The 20,650-nt window shown below is 47.8% G+C and overlaps 1 protein-coding gene across 2 annotated transcripts; it reads left to right on the top strand.

Annotated features, from left to right (window-relative positions):
- Positions 1-214: 214 nt before the first annotated feature.
- On the top strand, positions 215-15,482 carry ADCYAP1 (adenylate cyclase activating polypeptide 1). 2 transcript variants are annotated; one of them, XM_089517139.1, is made up of 5 exons: positions 215-1,134; positions 1,447-1,554; positions 7,541-7,675; positions 8,701-8,796; positions 12,763-15,482. In XM_089517139.1, the coding sequence occupies exons 2-5, from the start codon at positions 1,454-1,456 to the stop codon at positions 12,950-12,952; spliced, it is 522 nt and encodes a 173-aa protein (XP_089373265.1). In that variant the 5' UTR covers positions 215-1,134; positions 1,447-1,453; the 3' UTR covers positions 12,953-15,482. The 2 variants fall into 2 exon arrangements, with proteins under 2 accessions (XP_089373265.1, XP_089373264.1); XM_089517138.1 differs by having other exon boundaries at positions 216-1,134; positions 7,538-7,675.
- Positions 15,483-20,650: the final 5,168 nt, after the last annotated feature.

Genomic DNA, 20,650 nt, shown 5'->3' with positions numbered 1-20,650 from the left:
ATCCATCTCTCAAGCAAGACTTTTTTTCTTTTAGGGTGGGGGAAAGAAGGTGGAACTTGACCCTTGTCCCCCTGGCTGGCACTTTTGGGGCTTTGGAGGGCTGGGGTGGGGTGGGGGAGTGCCCCTTCAAGTGATGATGAGAAGCTCATGACTCCTGCTGGCATCATCTCGGACTTGGATTTGTTCTGTTCCTGGAGGAATTGGGTGGTGACGTCTTTTCTGATACCGATTCTTACGTGACTGCAACAACAACAACAATAAAAAAAAGAGAGAGAGTCATTGGCAAATAAAAATCCGGAGGCCACATCGAGAGAGAAACAAAACAAGCCAGGCACTCGGCAAGACAAGGAGGCAAGAGAGAAAAAAAGAAAGGTTCAGATTGAGAAAGAGAGACAGAGACAGAGACAGAGACTGAGACTGAGACTGAGACTGAGAGAAAGGCCCTGTTTACAACCGAATTGGAAGCTGAGAGAGAGGGGCAAAAGATCTTGTTGTAGCGAAGGCAGGAGGTCTAGGAGATCAAGAGCAAGCCCTGGTCAAGGCGGACCAGCAGGGAAGGAGGGAAGGAGGAGAAAGAGGAGAAGGAGGGCAGAGGAGAAGGAGAAGGAAGACAAGGAAGCAGCGAAGAGCTCTGTCGCCTCGTCTGGAACTGCAGCCAGCTCCCCCCCTTTCCTCCCTTTCCCTTCTTCTCTTTCCTCCTGCGAGGGTTTCCCCGCTCCCTCTCTTCTCTTTCCCTCCTTTCCCCCTCTTTCCTTCCCTACCTGGCAGGCTCCTCTTTCCCCCTGCAAACTTTTTTTTAAATTTATTTCATTGATCTGCTCCTCTCCAGCCCCCAACCTCTCCCCTTTATAGTCAACTAACCAGTCGATCCTCGGTCTGTCCCACGCCCCCTCCTTCTCTGCGGCTTCCCTTTCAAAGGAAGGAAAGACAGAAAGCAGGGGAGAGAGAGAGAGAGAAAGAAAGAAAGAAAGAGAGAGAGAGAGAGGCGATGCTTCAGGAGGATTAACTCTCAGCAGCATCCAAACTTCCTGGAAGAAAACCAAACCATCCAGAAGAGGGGAATCCTTCTTTAATCCATCTCCCACCTCCCTTCCAAATAAATCCACTCTTGTGCCGGCTCTTCAGCGTTGAATGGTAAGAAGACCCGAGAGTCGCTTTCTTGTGCCGGACGACAACTCCCATCATCCCCAGCTGGAGGGTTGTGGTCCGACACATCTGGAGGGGTTGAAGGCAGAGGGGGGGAGGGTGGAAGGAAGGAAGGGGAGGAAGCCTGGTACTTGTTTTGAGGAGGGCAGGCAAATCGTGGCAGGCGGTGGAAGGTGCCCAAGCCGGTGGCAGAGGGGGGGCACCCCTTCCTCCTCCTCCTCCTCCTCCTCCTCCTTAAGTGGGCAGACCTAGAGAAGCCCAGCTGAGAGAGATCCCCTCTCTCATTGCCTCCCTCCACAGAGTGGCCATGTGCAAGAAAGCGCTCCGAGCCCTCCTGCTTTATGGGATACTCATGCACTGCAGCGTCTACTCCTCACCGGCCGCCGGACTTCAGTTCCCAGCCCTCAGGTAAGGAGACCCTCGACTTTCCCCACCCCACTATCCCCCGGAGCCCATCCCTCCCCAGCCCTTAAAGATCTTGGCCCTCCTCCTAATGCTTTAATCCTGATCTGCGGAGACCGGGGTCCTAAAACGCACTGCTGGAAACCATCCCCTCTGAGACCCCTTGAATTGTCTCGGCTCAGTGCTAGGGGATGCTGGGGATTGGAGTAGAGTGTTGCCCCAGAGATAAAGAAGGCTTCATGTCTTCCCAAACGACAGTCCCCAGGATCCCCTAGCCTTGAGCCTTAGCTACATAAGTAAGGTAGTTACATAGCTGCAGAGACCCTCAAATGCCAAAGTAGTTTATATAGAATTCTAACATTAGCAAATCAGTTTGTTTTGCTTCTTAACATTACCATATTACACACATTAAACGTATTTGTGTGCACCAAGCCTATTGTCTCCAAGCTCTGGTAAATGCACAAACAGAAGGATGGTGGAAACACCATCATGTCAACTGATGCTGTTGACATGTCCTGATGGATACCCATCTGTCAATGGGGATGCTTTGATTGAGAGTTCCTGCATGGCAGAATGGGGTTGGACTGGATGGCCCTTGGGGTCTCTTCCAACTCTACGATGCTATCATTCTATCTCCCATCTAGGTTTCCGCAGTGGAAACCCGCCTGGTCCATTCACACAATCTGAGACATCAGGAGTTAATAGAGTATCGGGTCCAACGGGATTCTTGCTACTAAATTTGTCTGTTGGAGTAATTGGGATTTGAAGGTTTCTGCAGTGTGTTTGTGGGACCTGCCTCCCTTGAGAAGCAGCCTGGGCTTGGGAAGAAAAGTGTGTGTCTGTGTCTGTGTGTGTTTGGGATGGCAATCCATGTCCCCTTTCCTTCACCTTGGGCGATGTAAGGTCTCCCTCTGCTATTAGCGCTTAGTTTATTTGGCTCTGGAGAAGAGGGGGCTTCTTCGCTGCTTCATCTCGCGATGGGAAGGGCAGCCAAGGAAAGGAATGAGGCGGATGTGTGGATGTGAAAGTGATTGCGAGGGAGCTCAGTTACTTCATTCATCGCCGCCATACCCTTTACAATCTTCTCCGACGATTTCCTTGGTTGGATCCGCACTGGTGAATTAATCAGGTTTTATACCGCTTTAAGTGGCATGGCTCAAGGTGATGGAATTCTGGGAATGGTCGTTTGTTGTGACTGTTGTGACAAATGAACATTCCCAGAATTCCATCGCCATGGCACTTAAAGCGGTGTCGAACCGGATTATTTCTCCAAATGCGGATCCGACCATTAGCCATCTTGACTTTCTCCAATACTGTGATTCTGCTCTGGAGATCCCCCTTCGGTTTGTCTTCTTCAGATCTGTCTAAATTCTAAACCGAATTGTCCACCCAGTTGTTGACCTCCCCGGGGCTTGCATCTTCAGCCCTCGAGTTACTTCCGAGTAACGCGTTGCTGAGGTGTGAGGTAATCCCTCCAAGTAATGCATGGGGCTTGTTTGTAGGCGGAGCCAAGGGAGGGGGGTTAATATATGCAAAGCGATTCGGGATGCACTAGATGTCCCAGCTACTTTCCAAAGGAAACCCCTTTGTAGGCACCTATCTATGTCCTCCAGTGAAGCGTCCCCTGGATTGCGACCTCAAGCTCACAACGAAAGGATGTGTATACTTAGACTTTCTAGGCTATAAGTATACAGGTACTTTTTAGGGTATAGGTATACATGTATACAGCCCTTGATTTTCGATTTCGGATTGGGTTGCCTTAGGACTTAGGTAAAGTTACCTGTTGGCTCGCTGCTAAAAGGCAGATGGTTAGTTGTAACTAAAAAAAGTCAAGGTTTCTACTATATTCCCAAATAGTGTGCATCGCAGGTAGGAAATTGTGTGTGTGTGTGTGTGTGTACGCGCGTGCGTGCGTCTTCAAGTCGTCTGTCGATTTGTGGTGACTCCATGAATTTCATTGGGTTGTCTTAGGGTGCATCTACACTGTGGAAATCATGCGGTTTGACACCACTTTCACCTTAAACCCTGGGATTTATAGTTTTACATGCCTTCTCTGGCAAAGGGGGCCGGTTCCTCGCAAAACTACAAAGCCCCAGGATTGGGTAGGATGGGAGTTAAAAGTGGTGTCAAACTGCGTTATATCTACAGTGTAGACGAGACGGAGCGGGGTGGTGGTGGTGGTTTTGCCTGTCCCTTCCTGCGAATTGCATAGGGTTTCTTTAGGCAAGGAATAAGCAGAAGTGTTTTTTGCTAGTTCCTGAAATATAGCCTGCAGCACTTGGTATTCGTTGGTGCTGGAGGCTATATTTCGGTCTCCCACCCAAGTACCAGCCAGGGATCACCCTGCTTAGCTTCCAAGCTGAGACAGGATCTGGTACCTTTAGGGTTTTAAGTAGGAAACTGCAGCTAACTCTTAATGCCTAAGGGTCGGTATGACATACAGGCGATCTTGTCCACAAAGGGAGAGTTAATTCGATCCAGATCTAGATTCAGTAAGTAGAATAGGACCAGTTCATTCTTTCATTCATCTGGGGCTCCTCTTAATTTCAAACAAGGAATACTTGGGAAGAAGAAGGCGCCTCCACTTAAATTAATTGTGGCCCAGCTCGAAATCATCCGGATTGAATCCATTTTGGCTTATTAGATAGCTCCAAACTCTGGGCTTCGATTAGTGGATCTGGACTGTTCGCTTTGGTCTTCAGGTTATGGAGGAGATCTGTCAAGCTTGTTTGGTAGGGGTTTCATTCTCAGGGATATGGATCCCTCTTGAACTCCTTCCTCTGAGAGAAAGGGAAAGGGATCTGGGTCTTTAGACTTTTTACCTAAACGCCTTCCAGTTGGACTACTGAGGTCCAAACCACACTGGAAAAATAATCCACTTTGACACCGCTTTAACTGCCCTGGCTCAGTGCTAGGGGATCCTGGGAATTGCAGTTTCTTGTGGCACCAGACACAAAGAAGGCTAATTGTCTTATAAAACCGCAGTTCCCAGAATTCCCTAGCATTGAGCCAGGGCAGTTAAAGTGGTCTCAGACTGGATCATTTCAGCAGTCTGTTTTGAATCTTAAGTCTGGACTGCAGTGCTAGTTTTTAAGCTCGCAGGCACAATAGACCTATTGCTTCCTTTTTTTTATCACTATCAGTTTAGGCCTATAATAGACCTTATTGTTTCTTTTTTTAATCACTAGCACAGATTTTATTTTTATTTTTATTTATTGACTATTTTATCTCTATCCCGCCTTTCTCCCCGAAGGGATCCAAGGCGGCTCACAAGAGCAATTCTAAAAAACATAGTACCATAAAACATCAGCTGAAAACCATATAAAACAATATAAAATTACAAACAGAGAAGAGACTCAGTGGATCCGACTCTTTGATCCTCCAAATATTTTTGAACCTCAGAATCCCTTGCCACAGCCGACTGGGGCTTCTGGGAACCAAAACATCAGAAGAACCAAAGACTTGAGAACCCACTCAGGATGGCTGCCAGCCTTTTACTTTCTTTTAGGCACGAAAGAAGGGAACTTGGTTCGATGCCAGAGTCTGGAAGCTTTTCCAACGTCACAGGCTCATCCTTTCCCACGTCAGATTCTTTATTGAAAGATGAATGAGCTGATGCTTTAAATCCCCCCCCCAAGCCCTATGATCCTGAATGGTAAGGAAGAGGACTTTTAAAGAAGGAGAAAGAGAGGGAGCTGTGAAGGACAAGTTTGTGTTGTTTTGCCTCGGAGGAGACAAATGACAAATTGGGAAGAATCTTAACATGCATCTACACTGCGGAAATAATCCGGTTTGACACCACTTGGGCTGCCATGGCTCAATGCTATATTCTGGGAATGGTCTGGTGCCACAACAAACGACCATTCCCAGAATATAGCACTGAGCCATGGCAGCTCAAGTAGTTTCAAACCGGGTTACTTCCTCAGTGGGGATGCAACCTTTGGACTCACCAACCCAAGAAAGCACCTGATCCTTGTTGGATGCTAGACCCGACGAATGAGGAGATGGGGTGGGTGGGCGGGGTTGGCAATCCTCCACCAATCCTGGCCAAGAAACAGGCTTCCCCTTGCCCCCCTCCCCCCCCGGGAGATGATAGAAAAGAGGAGGATGCTGTAGGCTTATCCTGAAACGAACCCGCTTCTGCCCTGGAGAAAACCCCGCCCTCGGTTTTCCTCTCCTTCTCATCCTCCTTCTCCTAAGGCAAGGTGTCCAGAGGTGTCCTCCCCGCCAAGGAGGACTAGGTCCCGCCAAATGGAGGACATGCCAGAGGAAAAGAAAGGAGGAGATAACTCATGCTTCTTTGCCTTGCTCAAAAGTGGAGGACCTCTGGAATTCCTCCTGGGCAGAAAGTGGAAATGGAAAACGAGGACCAATTCTGGTCACCCTGCATAATATATAAATCCATGCTTTTTAGCCCTGCTTCAAATGGAAGATACTTTGGAATTCCTCCTGGGCAGAAGGTGGAAATGGAGGGCTTGTCCTAGAAAAGGAGGAGGACGTCTGTTTCCCCAGTCTTGGGTGGGCCCTTGGGGGTGGGTTAGGATGGCAATCTTTTCTTGTGGAGGGTGGAAGAGGCCTTCCTTCTTCTCTGGGAGATGGGGGCGGGGGGCTAGTCCTGGGCATCCTACAAGCGCCTGAATTAGCAGCGGCGGAAGACTTTGACAAGGCGCATCTATTATTGATGGCTCCTGCCAGAAGCTCCACCGCCGAAAATAGCTGCAGGAGAGACACAGAGAGAGTGACCTACATCGGGGAGACGGAGGAGCTCCTGGCAGGAGCCATCCATTCACCCAGCCTTTCGTCCGCACTGCAGGGATAATCCGGTTTGACATCGCTTTAACTGCCACGGCTCAAGGCTACTGATGAATGCTGGGCATTGTGGTTTTGTCGTGGGCCCCAGAGTAGAGGTCACAACAAAACTACAATCTGTAACACAAAACACAACCTGTGATCCCCAAACGCCTACATTTTGGCAGAAACGGGCTCTTGAAAATGATGAAGAGATAGTGTGAAGGGGGTGAGACTCAGCGGGAGGAGAAAGGAGAGACCCCAGGAGTTTGTTTTTTAAATGAAAACTTCAAATGCAAAATAGAATTTTTCAGGGTTTTTTTTTGGGGGGTGGAATTCCCTTGAAAACATCACAATTCACCACATTTTCATGTCAACCCCATGAAACTATGTACAAGTAAACACATTTATCCCGCGCGTGTGCTACTGTCATTTAAAGGCATCTTTTCAAACTTTGCAAGTTGTTTTATGTCGCAACGACTACCCTGACATTCAGTGACTGATGGGGAATCAGGACTTATGCGACACGTTAGTAATACACACACACACACACACACACACACATGCATATATATGTATACAGTATATTCCTAAGGATTCTGTATGGTATGGGATTGTCGATTATTTTAACATTGTCGATTCTTTTAACATGTCATTGTTTAATTCTGTTTTAGCGGAGGGAAGGGGGTTGTACGGTGTTTTAATAGGTAAGCCGCCCTCGATGATCTTTGATAGAGGAGGCGGGATACAAATAAATTTTATTTATTTATTTATTTATTTATTTATTTATTTATTTATTATGAGATGGGAAGAGGTCAATGGGGGAATTCCCGCACATGGTGACACTAACCCTAGGGAGGCCGCTGGGCGATAGGAGCCACAAAAGAGGAGATGGATGGATGTGTGTGTGTGTGTGTGTGTTGTGTGTGTGTATGTATGTGACTCCTCCCAGCTCACCTTTGGCAGACTCTGGGTTTAGCTTTACTCTTGGAAGGAATCCAGTTGGCCAGGGGGCAGATGGGTAAGACCTGTGGGGTGAGGGGTGGAGGACCAAGAGGGGGTGGAGAAGAGGATGGGGCCTTGCCAAGACCCTCCCCACCCACGATCAACCCCACCCCTCCCCAGCTGCCAAGCCCCACCCCTGCGATCCCCAAGCCCCCCAGGCGACGCCCGTCTCCTTCCTCCCTTCCTCCGTCTCTAGTAGGCTGGAAGATGAGGTCTACGACGAGGAGGGCAACCCTTTGCCGGACTACGCCTTCGACGGCGAGCCCCTCGGGATAGCCGACCCGGCCTCCATGCTGGACGACGTCTACACCTTGTATTACCCGCCGGAGAAGAGGTAAGGATGGGGCCGGGCGGGGAAGCAGCAGAGTCGGGTCAAGGCAATGAAAAAGCCCTTCCCTTGGTCTGGAGGATGGTGGGGGCAGGAATGGGGGTCTTTCCCTTCGCTTTGTCTGGAGTCCCTAGACCGGGAGGAAGGCAGGATCTAAATAAATGGATGAGGACGATAATGATGATCTAACTAAATCGATGATGATCTAAATAAATTGATGCTGATGATGATCTTGATGCTGATGATCTAAATAAATGGATGATGATGATCTTGTTGATGATGATTTTGCGGGGCCTGGTCCTCCTTGGCCGAGAGGACACCTCTGGCCACACTGCCTTAGGAGGAGAAGGAGGAGAAAGAGGGGTAGATGGGGAGAAGGAGAGGAAGGAAGAACACTCCCCGCCAAGGAGCCCTCTTCTCGGAAACCTGCTCCCCATCCCCGCCCTACAACTAGTAGTGGGGACAAATAGAGGCAAAATCCGCCTTACCTCCCCCTCTCGGCCTTCAAAGGATTGGGAGTGAGCCACGTTGCTGCTCCTGCTCCTGCCTCCTTTGGAAAAAAGAGTTAGGGGTCGGGTGGGAGGGTTGCTGGAAAGAGGGGCGAGGCCAGATCTTCAGAGTGTGTGTGTGTAGGGGGGGGGGAGAGACCCGAGCGGTGAGGCTGACAGAGGCCGATCCCCTTCCCCTCTCTTCCTTTTGGTTCCCCCCCCCTTCTTCCCGGTCACTGTCAGTTTGAGGTCCCCAAAGGGACCAAATGTCCTCACCGCAAAGGAGGACAAGAACGGGTGTGTGTGTGTGTGAAATGGAGGACACCTCAGCAAAAGGGAGGAGGTGACCAAAGCAAAGCTGGAAACACACTTGCAGTAATGTCAATGCAAGCTGCTTTGGAGGAGCTTTTGGGATTCCGCCTGGGCTGAAAGTGGAAATGGAGGACGGGTCCGGGGAAAGGAGGACGTGCCCGGCCACCGGCCACCCTGCCCCGCCCCAATCCCCGTGGCTTCATCTCTGTGTGTTTCTTCCCCTCCCTCCAGGCACGCGGATGGGATCTTTAATAAAGCCTACCGGAAAGTGCTGGGCCAGCTGTCGGCGAGGAAGTATCTCCATTCCCTGATGGCCAAGAGGGTCGGGTAAGGCAAGCCCCGCCAAGGCCTTTGGGGCCAGAGGGAGGCAGGGAGGGGGCATATCTATCTCTCTATCCATCTATTTCAAGGATTTTTGTCTTTCTACCACAATGGGATTCAAGGCAGGTATCTATCTGTATCATCTATCTATCTATCTATCTATCTATCTATCTATCTATCTATCTATCTATCTATCTATCTATCTATTTCAAGGATATATATTCCACCTTTCTCCCACAATAGGATTAATGGCAGCTATCTAGCTATTGTCTGTCTGTCTGTCTATCTATCTATCTATCTATCTATCTATCTATCTATCTATTTCAAGGCGGATATCACACTACAGATATAATCCAGTTGGAGACCACTTGTACTGCCCCTGGTTCAGTGCTAGAGAATCCTGGGAATTGTAGTTTATTGTGGCACCAGAGCTGTCTGACAGAGAAGGATAAATGTTTCACAAAACTTCAGTTCCCAGAATTCCCAAACACTGAGCCAGGGCAGTTAAAGCGGCCTCAAACTAGATTATTTCTGCAGTGTGTTTTGGAACTGTCTGTCTGTCTGTCTGTCAATCTGTCTATCTTTTTTATTTCTATCTGTGTCTATATCTCAAGGATTTATATCCCGCCTTTCTCCCACAATGGGATTTAAGGCGGATATCTATCTATCTACCCATCAGTCATTTCCTTGCAGCAAGGTCCAATGAAGTGATCTGGACTAAAATGTATTGGGGTTTAACTCCCAGCAGGGGATTTAAATCCCGCAGCTCCAAATCCTGGGATACAAGGAACCCGATTTGCGCTGTGTAACTTTATTTAGGATCGGAGCCCAACTGGCCACTTACATCTCTTTGGGATAAATAAAATAGATTGCTGATGCAGCTGCTGGCTTCCCATCTGCCCCCATGCTAGCCTTACTGGTTCATCCCAACGATCCTTTGGCTATTTACTCCAAGGAGATGTGGAGGGGGTGCTACAAGTTTTCGACCCTAAAGGTGTGTTGTTGTTGTTGCTGCGCGCCTTCAAGTCGTTTCTGACTTGTGGTGACCCCGGCCTAAGGCGACCCTCTTTTCTTGGCAAGATTTGTTCGGGGTGGTGCTTGTTATTACCATTTTCTGAGGCTGAGAGAGTGTAACTTGCCCAAAGTGAGTTTCCATGGCGGAGGGGGGTTTGAACCCTTGTTTCTAGAGTCCTAGACTACATCCACACTGGAGAAGTAATCCAATTTGGCACCACTTGACCTGCCCTGGGTCCATGCTATGGAATTCTGGGAATGGTAGTTTGTTGTGGCACCAGAATTCCCGGAATTCCATAGCAATGGACCCAGGGCAGGTCAAGTGGTGTCAAACTGGATTATTTCTCCAGTGCGGATACAGCCCTAGTCTAAAACTCAGACGGATTTGCCTCTGTGTAAACCGAATTCCTTTTCAGAGGGCCATCTGCCTACCGGTTTTCCAGGCAAAACGGACTCTTTAGCCTTTTATTTCGTCTTTGCCCTGAGTGGCACCTGGATCCCAGTTGGTTTAGCGTTTGCCAGCCTCAAGTCTTTCGTTCTATCCTGTGTCAGAATAATTCCAAACCGGATTCCAGTTAATGGGACCGAGTTTCACTATAGACTTGTGAATCCCACCCCCATTTATGCCCATCAGAGGGCCTCGATAGGATCCGGTTGTAAGAACTGTAATCAGTCCCGGTATGATCCCGGATTCAGGGTGATTCATCTGGCAGCTTCCGTGTCCCATTCATTCAGAGGGTATGAAAAAGAAGCAGTTGACAGCCCAGCTGATAAAGAAGACCTTATAAATTCATAGTTGGCTCCTCCACCCATTTTAATCCAATATTTTAAATCCTTGAGAGACCAAGCAGTCTTTCCATAGACCCTAAATACAGATTGCTCAAGCTTCCTGTAGGTCAATTCTAAAGAAAGAAATGCCACCAGATTCAATCCATTTCTCTCCATCTCTTAAATCTCTCCTTCAAAACCCAGACCTGTGAACCGGGTGCCAGCCAGCCTTGTCTGTGTCTGCAATGTGCTCAGGAGGCCATATTTTAATCAAGCCCTTTGGGGGAAATGGATTACACCATCCCAGAATGAATAATTCATGCCAAGGAGGGAGGGAGGCAGGGAGGGTCGCCCGACTGTCGACTTGGATTACGATCAGACTTCAACTCCCGCAGCCTCTTTGGAGAGAGAGCCTTTGTTTCCCCTTCAGGGAGGGGCCTGGCTTGCTTTCCCTCGACGTGTTGCTTCGAACAAAAGAAAGATAACCAGTCGACACACAAAAAAGAGCAGGGTTCCCCATGAAATCACACCAAGGTTAACGAAGTATGGCAAAGAAAAATAAAACTTGAGGGTGGAGATCATCAGTACAGATCAATGGGCTGAGCCATCGTTTCGAGGAGGGGGGCACGACTTAAACACCCACACCCACAAAACAACAACAACAACTACAACAACAACACAGCCCTACCCGAAGAAAAACGAGTAGGGAAGCCCTCCTTGCCCCAACAAAACTGACTTTTGGGAAGAAAGGGCTTGGGGGAGGGAGGGTTTCAGGGGGAATCAGACACCAAGGAGGACCGGACACCTCAAAATGGAGGACAGCCCTGCCAAATTTGGAGGATCCGAACAAAGAAAAGCTCAAAACACTCCTAGAAATAGAAATCCATAGCTCCTTAGTGGTGCTTAAAATGGAATAAGCTTTGGAATTCCTTCTGAGAATGGAGGACAGGTCCTGGAAAAGGAGGACCAAGCCTGGGGGTCGCCCTGCAGGAGGGACGCCTGTTTGATCCCTCTCCATCTCTTCTCTCGTTCTCTGCCTGGCTTTCTAAACAAGGTTTGGAGTGGGCATTGTGACGTCATAAAGGAAAAAGGGACCCTCTCTTGGGACGCCGCCAGATCAAAGCCCAGATCAAGGCTTTTTTTTGGCTGATCTGCACTTCTTCCCTTTTGAGACCTTCCCGCACCCGCACTGCAGGAATCACCCGCTTGGACCCCGCTTTTAACTGCCATGACTCCAAGCTATGGAATAATCCTGGGATTTGTAGCTTGTTGAGTTTATGGAGCCTTCTCTTTCTTCAGAGAGCTCTGGTGCCATTGTTGTGTGCTTTCTTGACTTCTGGCGACCCTGAGGACACAGGCCATTCCCAGAATTCCATAGCACGGAGCCCTGGCAGTTAAAAGGGTTTTCTGGGCAGAATTTCTCCAGAAGGGGCTTGTCATGGCCATCCTCTGAGGCTGAGAGAGTGTGACTTGCCCAAGGTCCATGGCGGAACCGGAATTCGAACTCTGGCCTCCAGAATCATAGGTCTAAAACACACTGCAGAAATAATCCTGTTTGAGACAGATTTAACTGTCCTGGCTCAGTGCTAGGGAACCCTGGGGATTGCTGTTTAGAGCTTTCTGTTAGAGAAGGCTAAACGTCTCCCAAAACAACAGTCCCCAGAATCCCCATATGTTTAGTTCCCTAACCATAACAAACTACAAATCCCAGGATTCCCTAACATTGAACTGGATTAGCTCTGCTTTGGGGCCATAGTCCAACCACGACCCCATGCTAGCTCGCTAACTAGAACTAATTACCAGGATGATCCTTTAGCGTGGAGCCATGGCAGTTCAAGTAGTGTCCATCCAAGCGGATTATTTGTGCAGTGCGGATGCAGCCTCTAGGAGACAATCCAGAAACCAGGGAGACCCAGAAGACAAGAAAGGCAGCAGATTTTATTAGCTGGCCGGCTTCAGAGTTGGAAGAGACCACAAGGGACATCCAGTGCAACCCCCTGCCATGCAGGAACTCTCAATCAAAGCATCCCCTTTACAGATGGCCATCAAGCCTCTGTTTAAAGAATGTGTTGGCTGACTCTAGAAATTAATCTTATTGATCTCCTTTGGCCTCGACACTGTGGCTAGGGCTTCCTAGGCTGTTCCTTTCTTGCAACCTGGTTTCCCTTTGCTTTCTCTCTCCCTCTGCAGGGGCTCTGCCAGCGGCCTGGAGGAGGAGGACTCGGAGCCGCTTTCCAAGAGGCACTCGGACGGCATCTTCACGGACAGCTACAGCCGCTACCGAAAGCAAATGGCTGTCAAGAAATACTTGGCGGCCGTCCTGGGGAAAAGGTATAAACAGAGAGTGAAAAACAAAGGACGCCGAGTAGCCTATTTGTAGCGATGATGAGTTTTCCCAGCCCGCTCCTGTGTGTGAGATACAAAAGATCCCCCCTCGGAGGGGAATAAAAAAAAGTTAAATAAAAAAATAAAATAAAAACAACAACAACAACAACAAAAACAAAATTCCGAGAGAGGACCCTTTCCCCCTTCCTTTAAAAAAAAAGGTCATTTCCCAAACTTGACGGATCGATCACCGCTCCTGTGTTACCTAAAACATGTATTTATGTATGAAGTAAAGCCATTAAATGAATATTTTGATAATAAGATTGTTTTTCTTTTGTACAAATATATATATACATATATAGATAGACATATATATATATATATATATATATATATATTCCCCCTCCCTCCACCCCAGCCCCCAATATTTCAGCATTGAGAAACGCACAGATTTACTTCGTGGACCAATCCCTTTCGACGCAGGTAGAGAAATCAATTTTAAAAATAAAATAAATTCAAATCAAGGATGGAGGTGAGACTGGAGAATATATAGGGAAGAGAAAGTCCTAGCCCGGTTTCCAAAGGGTCAGCAGGGCACCAAGAGACCGAGGTTGCTTCCCCCTGAGCCTTGGTTGGGACGTTTTTGTATATGGAAAAGAATAATAATAAATATATTTATCTATCTATTTATTGAGAGAGAGAGAGAGAGAGAGAGAGAGGAAAGGGAGGAGAAATACCAAAAAAGAAAAGAAAAGATGAGTGCGACAATCATTGCTTTGCATATTTGCTGCTATTTTTGTAACGGAAATTCAAAGGAGAGTATTTTGTATCCACGACAGGGTTGAAGCAATGACTGTTCTCCATTTGCTGCTGTTGTACAACAGACACAGATACAAGGGGAGTGTGAGGCTATGGAGGCGGGAGGGTGGCTGTCGTAGGTGAGAGTCACATCGGGAAACTCCTTTCACACCACCTTCTTCCTTTCCTCTATTTCTCCACTTTCCCTCCTTCTTGGGCTAGAGGTGGCATCATTGCCCCTACAGAAAGAAGGGAGCCTTCTCAAGCTGGTGTGAAGGGGTCTTCCCTTTGTATCCGCACTGGGGAAAGAATGCGGCTTGATACGGCTTTCACTGCCAAGGCTCAATTGGAGGAAGAATGTGGTTTGGCACCGCTTTCGCTGTCACAGCTTAGTGCTGTGGAATTCTGGGAATGGTCGTTCACTGTGGCACTAGAGCTCCGCAACAAACGACCATTTCCATAGCACTGAGCCGTGACAGTGAAAGCGGTGCCGAACCACATTCATTCTCTGGTGCCACAACAAACGACCATTTCCCAGCTCTCCATAGCACTCAGCTGTGACAGTGAAAGCGCTGCCAAGCCACATTCTTTCTGCAGTACGGATGTAGCCAAAGACAGAGAACTCCGAAGTGAGATCCATTAGAGAGTGTGGAATTCAGAGTTAGGAAGAAATAAAGTACCTTTCCTTTCCCTTCCCTCCCGGTTTTGTACCGCTACCGTCGAGGTTTAATGAGGTACAATACCCCCTCCAAAAAACCATCCACCTTCCCGCATCTATCCATGCAATGCAAAGAGTGGCATCTTGCCAAAGTAAAGCGGGCTAGTTTACTTGCAAGGGTCCAAAACGCACTGCAGAAACCATCCTGCCCGAAACCGCTTGAACTGGAATTCAGGGAACGATGATTTTGGGAGCCGGAGAGCTCTGGTGCCACAATAAACTACAACCCCCAGGATTCCCTAGCACTGAGCCAGGGCACTTCACGCGGGTGATTTCTGCAGCGTGCTTGTGGACCTCGGTGCAACTACACTGTCGAAATGATACAGTTTGACGACGCTTTAACGGACCTGGACCCATGCTACGGGGTTCTGGGATTCGTGGTTTTGTAATAGACTTTGCTCCAAAACACACTGTGGAGATAATCCAGTTTGAGACCACTTTAACTGCCTTGGTTCAGTGCTAGGGAATCCTGGGAAGTGTAGTTTGTTGTGGCACCAGAGCTCTCTCTGACAGAGAAGGCTACAGTTCCCAGAATTCCCTAGCACTGAGCCAGGGCAGTTAAAGCAGCCTCAAGATGGATTATTTCTGCAGTGTGTTTTGGACCTTAGCCTGTTAGAGAGCTCTGGTGGCACAACAAACCACCCTTCTTAGAACTCCAGAGGCTTGATCAGTTAAAGCGGGATCAAGCTGGATTGTTGCTGCAGTGTGGCTGTGTACTGCAACCCTTTGCAATCCCTCCTTCTCCTGCTGGATGGGCAGATGCCTCCTCCCCGCTGTGGGACCTGGGTGCAAAGGATGCAGTGCAACTCTCTAGTGCTGTCTCTTTGGGTCTTCTTAGCCCGCCAATTCCCAGCCTAGTGAGAGTCACTTTCTCTCTCTCTCTCTCTGCCTTTGATTTGGGTAGATTTTTAGCCCCCATCTTTTTACTTTGGCCCCTCTCTCAATCTCTCTCTCTCTGTTTCTCTCTCGTAATGTTGTGTTTTTTTCCCTCCACCCGGGTTGTTTTAATTTGGGGGTTTAGTTTTTCCTTTCCTTTGAAAGCAACACCCGACAATTTTATTATGTGATATTTTCAGAGGCACTTTTGGTTTTATTTGTGGTCGTTTTAGGCCCGTTGTAGCGACTATCTTTCCCTAAACTCCCAAGGTTGCATCCACACTGGAGAAATTACCCGGTTTGGCACCGCTCTGACTTTTTGTCTGGCTCAAGGCTCTGGAATTCTGGGAATTGGAGTTTGTTGTGGGGCTCAGAGCGGAGCTATCTTTCTTTAATAACAAACTCCAACTCCCAGAATCCCATAGCCTTGAGCCAGACAAGTTAAAGCGGTGCCAAACCGGGTTATTTCTCCAGTGAGGTTGGAGCCCAAATCATTATGCAGTATTATAGAAATCCCGTTGCTTTGTTCATTGATTGATTAATTGATTGATTGATTTTCCAACCCCACCCCCTTTCCCCTTTGGGTTCCTCATTGATGGATTTGAGTGTGGAGGTTTCAAATGTATTTTTCTACATTCCTGGCTTCTTGAACCGCTGAGTAAAATTTGTTTCATACAATCAACTTTTGTCATGCTCTAGACTGTTGTAGTGTCCAGTTGCGCTTCGGTTTCCGAGACCCGATCCATCCTCTCTCTCTCTCTCTCTCTCTCTCTCTTTCTCTCTCTCTCTCTCTGCCTGTCTGTCCGCACAGAGGGCTCCGAAATGGGTTTTTAATGGGAGGAATGACTGGGAGGGAAAGGGGGTAGGGTTTGGGGCATTGAAACAGACTCTATGGAAGGCACTCCCCCTGACCCCCAGTTCTTCAGGGGAATTAAGATCCTAATTTCTAACAGAAGTCCAAGACACACTGCAGAAACAATTCAGTTTGAGACTGTTTTAATTGTCCTGGCTCAGTGCTAGGAAGTCCTGGAAATTGCAGTTTATTGGGGCGCCAACTGACAGAGAAGCCTAAATGGCTCACAGAACTACAGTTCCCAGAATCCTCTCGCATTGTACTTAAAGCAGTCCGAAACTGGATTATTTCTGCAGTTTGTTTTAGACCTGGATTCGGGAGATGGGTGTTTAGACTGAAGGCGCCAAAGTGCTGCCGAAACCGAATGGGGCTCAAAGGGTTGGCGATTCCAAACTACATTGGGGGTGCCTCCACACTGGAGAAATAACCCGCTTTGACACTGCTTTAAGTGCCGCGGCTCAATGGTATGGTTCTGGGAACGGTGGTTGACTAACCCGGTTTGACACCGCTTTAAGGGAACGGTGATTTGTAAACTACCATTCTCAGAATTACAAATTGAGCCAGGGCACTTAAAAAGCTGCGGCAGACCGGGTTATTTCTCCAGTGCGGACGCAGCTTTGGAAGCCAAGTCCCTCGCTATTTCCCCGCTGTTCGTTCACAACGATTTTACACAACGCCAATGGCAACAAATATGAATGAACCACCATTTAAGCCACCATTTAAAGAGGGTGGGTGGGAATCCAACAAACCCAAACTCTCTCTATTTCTGTTGAATATCGAAAGAGTGTCCACTTGGTGGGTAGGTGGAGGGCTTGGAAACCTGACCAAATGGATGGAAACTGAATGGTCGGGGCTGAATGGTAGAGCTTGGCATTTTCAATCGATGCTATCTCTTTGAAAGAAAGCCAGGTCAACCCAGAGGGACTAGCGCCTCTGACCAGGGGGACCAGAGGGTCCTCACCGCCAAATGGAGGGCATCCCAGAAAAAAGAGAGGGCATGGCCCAAGAAAAGCTCGAAAGACCCCTACAAACAGTTTTTGTGTAGGTTTTTTCGGGCGATGTGGCCATGTTCTAGAAGAGTTTATTCCCCCCTCCCCCCAAAAAAACTATGGATGCCGACCATGAAAGCCTTCGACTTCACTCCCACAATCGTAAATGCATGCTTCTCCTTAAGTCCTGCTCAGATTGGAGGACCTGTCGAAAGGCCTCCTGGACAGAAGGCTGGGATGGAGGGCGCGTCCTGGAAAAGGAGGACGCCTTGGCCTTGAGTCCAACCACCCCTTAGACCATCAAGCCTGTCTTTCCGATTTAAGAGATTTTTGATCGAGCTCGCCTGTATTATATCACCCGACTAACGATTTCTTTAAATTAAAGCAACAACAAAGCCCTTCTGAAAAGGTAAATCACTTGAATCGGAGGCTGCGTTAGGGAGAGCTGAGAAAAATGACTGTTTTCTTTGGGGGGGGGGGGAGGGCAACAGGTCTCCAAATCTCCCACTCTGGGCTAAGGGCTGGGATTTGTAGTTTGTAGCGGCGCCAGAGCTCTCTTGACAGAGGAGGCTCAAAGACTCCCAGTTCCCAGGATTCCCTAGCATTGAGCCAGGGCAGCGAAAGTGCTCTCAAAGTAGACGATGTCTGCCCTGTGAAAGGGTCCCTGGTCTCTTGGGGGACCCTTTGAGCCATTGGCATCCCCGATCCTAAGAGCAGTTGGAGGGTGTGTGCGTGTGTGTCTTCTCCTTGAAATGAATGGGAACGTCCCTAAAAATGTAGGCCGACGTTTTGTTGGACGACCCTAAGCAATCTCTCAAAGAGACAGGGGCTACATCTGCACTGGAGAAATCATGCGGCTTGATGCCTCTTTCACTGCCATGGCTCCATGCTATGGAATTCTGGGAATGGTCGCTCGTTGTGGCACAGGGCACTGGTGCCACAACGAGCGACCATTCCAAGAATGGAGCCATGGCAGTGAAAGAGGCATCGAGCCGCATGATTTCTCCAGTGCAGATGCAGGCTAAGGCCATCCCCACCCTTTAGTAATGAATCCAAGCATCTCTCCCCCTTACAAGAGGTCCCAAGTGGGCTACCACCAGGAGCTTTGGTCGCCCCCTAGTAACCCAGGAGCCTCAAGGGTCTCTCTTCTTCTTTTTCTCTTTCTCCTTCCCTTGTTCTTCTTCTTCTTTGATGCTGCGTCCGAGTGCGCAGTGTGCCTGAGCTCCGTGCACTTTGGCCTTCCCTCCAGGAGGATGCCTCGGGCCGCCTTTCCGTGCCTTCTTCTTCTTCTTCTTCTTCTTCTTCTTCTTCTTCTTCTTCTTCTTCTTCTTCTTCTTCTTCTTCTTCTTCTTCTTCTTCTTCTTCTTCTGTCCCTCCTGTCGCCTTTTTCTCCCAATCGCCACCAGTTCACAGATGGCTATTTAAAGTGGCCCTACAATGCTGCAACGCCTCCGCTTGCGTTTTTCTTCTGTGCCCTTTTGGTTTGGTTTGGTCTGGCCTTTGTCTTCCCGTCTCTTTTCCTCTCTCTCTCTTTTCTCTTCTCTTCTTTTTTTCTTTTCCAGTTGAGTCTCTTTTGGAATTCCTCGGGAAAATAAATAAATAAATAATATAAAAGATCCCTGGAGAGTTGTTCCTTGGAGGAGGAATAGAGAAAGTGGGCAGGTGTGTTGTGTGTCACTTCTTTTGATGCAGTGATTCTTTTCCTTTCCTTTCCTTTCCTCTTTCCCCTTTCTGCTCCTTTCCTTTCCTCTTTCCTTTCCTTTCCCCTTTCCTCTTTCCCTTTCCTTCCCTTTTTCCTTTCCCCTTTCCCTTCCCTTTTTCCTTTCCCCTTTCCCCTTTCCCCTCCCTTCCCTTTCCTCTTTCCTTTCCTTTCTTCTTTCTCCTTTCTCCTTTCTTCTTCTCCTTCTCTTCCTTCTTCTTTGACGTGGTTTCTAGTGCTCAGCTTGGCCTTTGCCAGTCCTGTTTTGGGCTTTTGCCAGCCTCTCGTTTGCTCCCCACAGCCGCCTCTGTGTAGGATAGCGGTCGCCAAGAGCCTTAAATCCAACGGATCCACTTGGGAATCCAGTGATCCCTGAGGTTAGATGTCAGCCTTTTGGAGATGATACTTATATCTTAGCTATCTATCTATATCTAGCTACCTATCTATATCGATATATTTGCCTTCTTTCTGTGTAGCAACTTGAATATAAAAAAAAACACGAAACAAAACGAAACAAAAAGCACCAAAACAACAAAAAGTGTGTGGCTAAAGGCACCCGTGGTCTCAAGCCTTAGGTCTTTGAGAACTGTTACTTCAAAAGTGTGTAAAGTTTGTATTAATAAATTTTTGTAAACAACGCCATTCTGTCTAATGTTTGGGGGAGGCAGTGTCAGAAAAAAATATATCTATACATCTGCAAGAAAAAAAAATATATCTATACAACTCAAAAATATACATCTTAAATTGATATCTAAAAGTCTACCTTCTAACCTCTTTTATCTAAATCTTGGTTCTTCTCTCCCCCTCCCTGAATTGAATTTTCTAGGGTTAGTCAACTAGAGGACAGACAAATAATGCAGTCTAGATATGGAGAGGAAGAGAAGAAACACCTCCCTTTCCAAAACACTACCTTGGCTGCATCTGCACTGCAGAAATCACGTAGTTTGACATCACTTTAACTGCCTTGGATCAATGCTAATGGACTATGGGAACTGTAGTTTTGTGAGACATTTAGCCTTCTCTGTCAGAGAGCTCTGGTGCCACAACAAACTACCATTCCCAGAATTCCATAGCACTGAGCCATGGAAGTTAAAGTGGTATCAACCTGGATTATTTCTGCAGAGTGGATGCAGCCCTTAACAAGAATTCAAAACAGCCAGTATTTCAGTGCTGCTTTCTCTCTCCACTTATCCTGTTTATCATCAGACTTACCACCAAGAGAGACTGCAATCATTATGATTCCTGAACACACTCACAGATTTTAATGCAACTACTCCAACTTCTCCAGCAGAGAAACTTGCTGGACATTGAAATGGATAGGATATGTACCCCCTGATCCTGAGCAAGTTAAGTTAAAAGGGAGTTTCTTCTGAATAAACAGGATCAGAGGTGTGATGGGACAGGGGTTTATGGAAAAAGCTTGGGCTATTCTCATAATGTAAAGATATATCATTGAGTACTAAAGATAGGATGGTCCATGCCCTTGTATTTCCCATTTCTATGCATGGAAAGTGAAGAAATCTGACAGGAAGAAAATCAGCTCATTTGAAATGTGGTGCTGCAGAAGAGTTCTGTAGATACCCTGGACTGCTAAAAAGGCCAATAAACAGGCCCTAGAGAACAAATCAAGCCTGAACTCTTCCTAGAAGTCAACATGACTAAGTTGTGACTGTCCTACTTCAGCCCTATTGTATGAAGGCATGACCCACTGGAACAGATAATAATGCTTGGTAAGGTAAAGAGCAGTGGGAGGAGAGGAAGACTCCATTCCAGATGGATGACTCAGACAAGGAAGCCACAGCCTTAAGTCTGCAAGACCT

Source organism: Sceloporus occidentalis, unplaced genomic scaffold (assembly GCF_023333645.1).
Source record: "Sceloporus occidentalis isolate IW3139 unplaced genomic scaffold, rSceOcc1.0.p SCAF_3, whole genome shotgun sequence".
NCBI lineage: Eukaryota > Metazoa > Chordata > Lepidosauria > Squamata > Phrynosomatidae > Sceloporus > Sceloporus occidentalis.
Note: the sequence above shows the minus strand (reverse complement) of the source record. Positions and strands in the feature narration are given on the sequence as shown.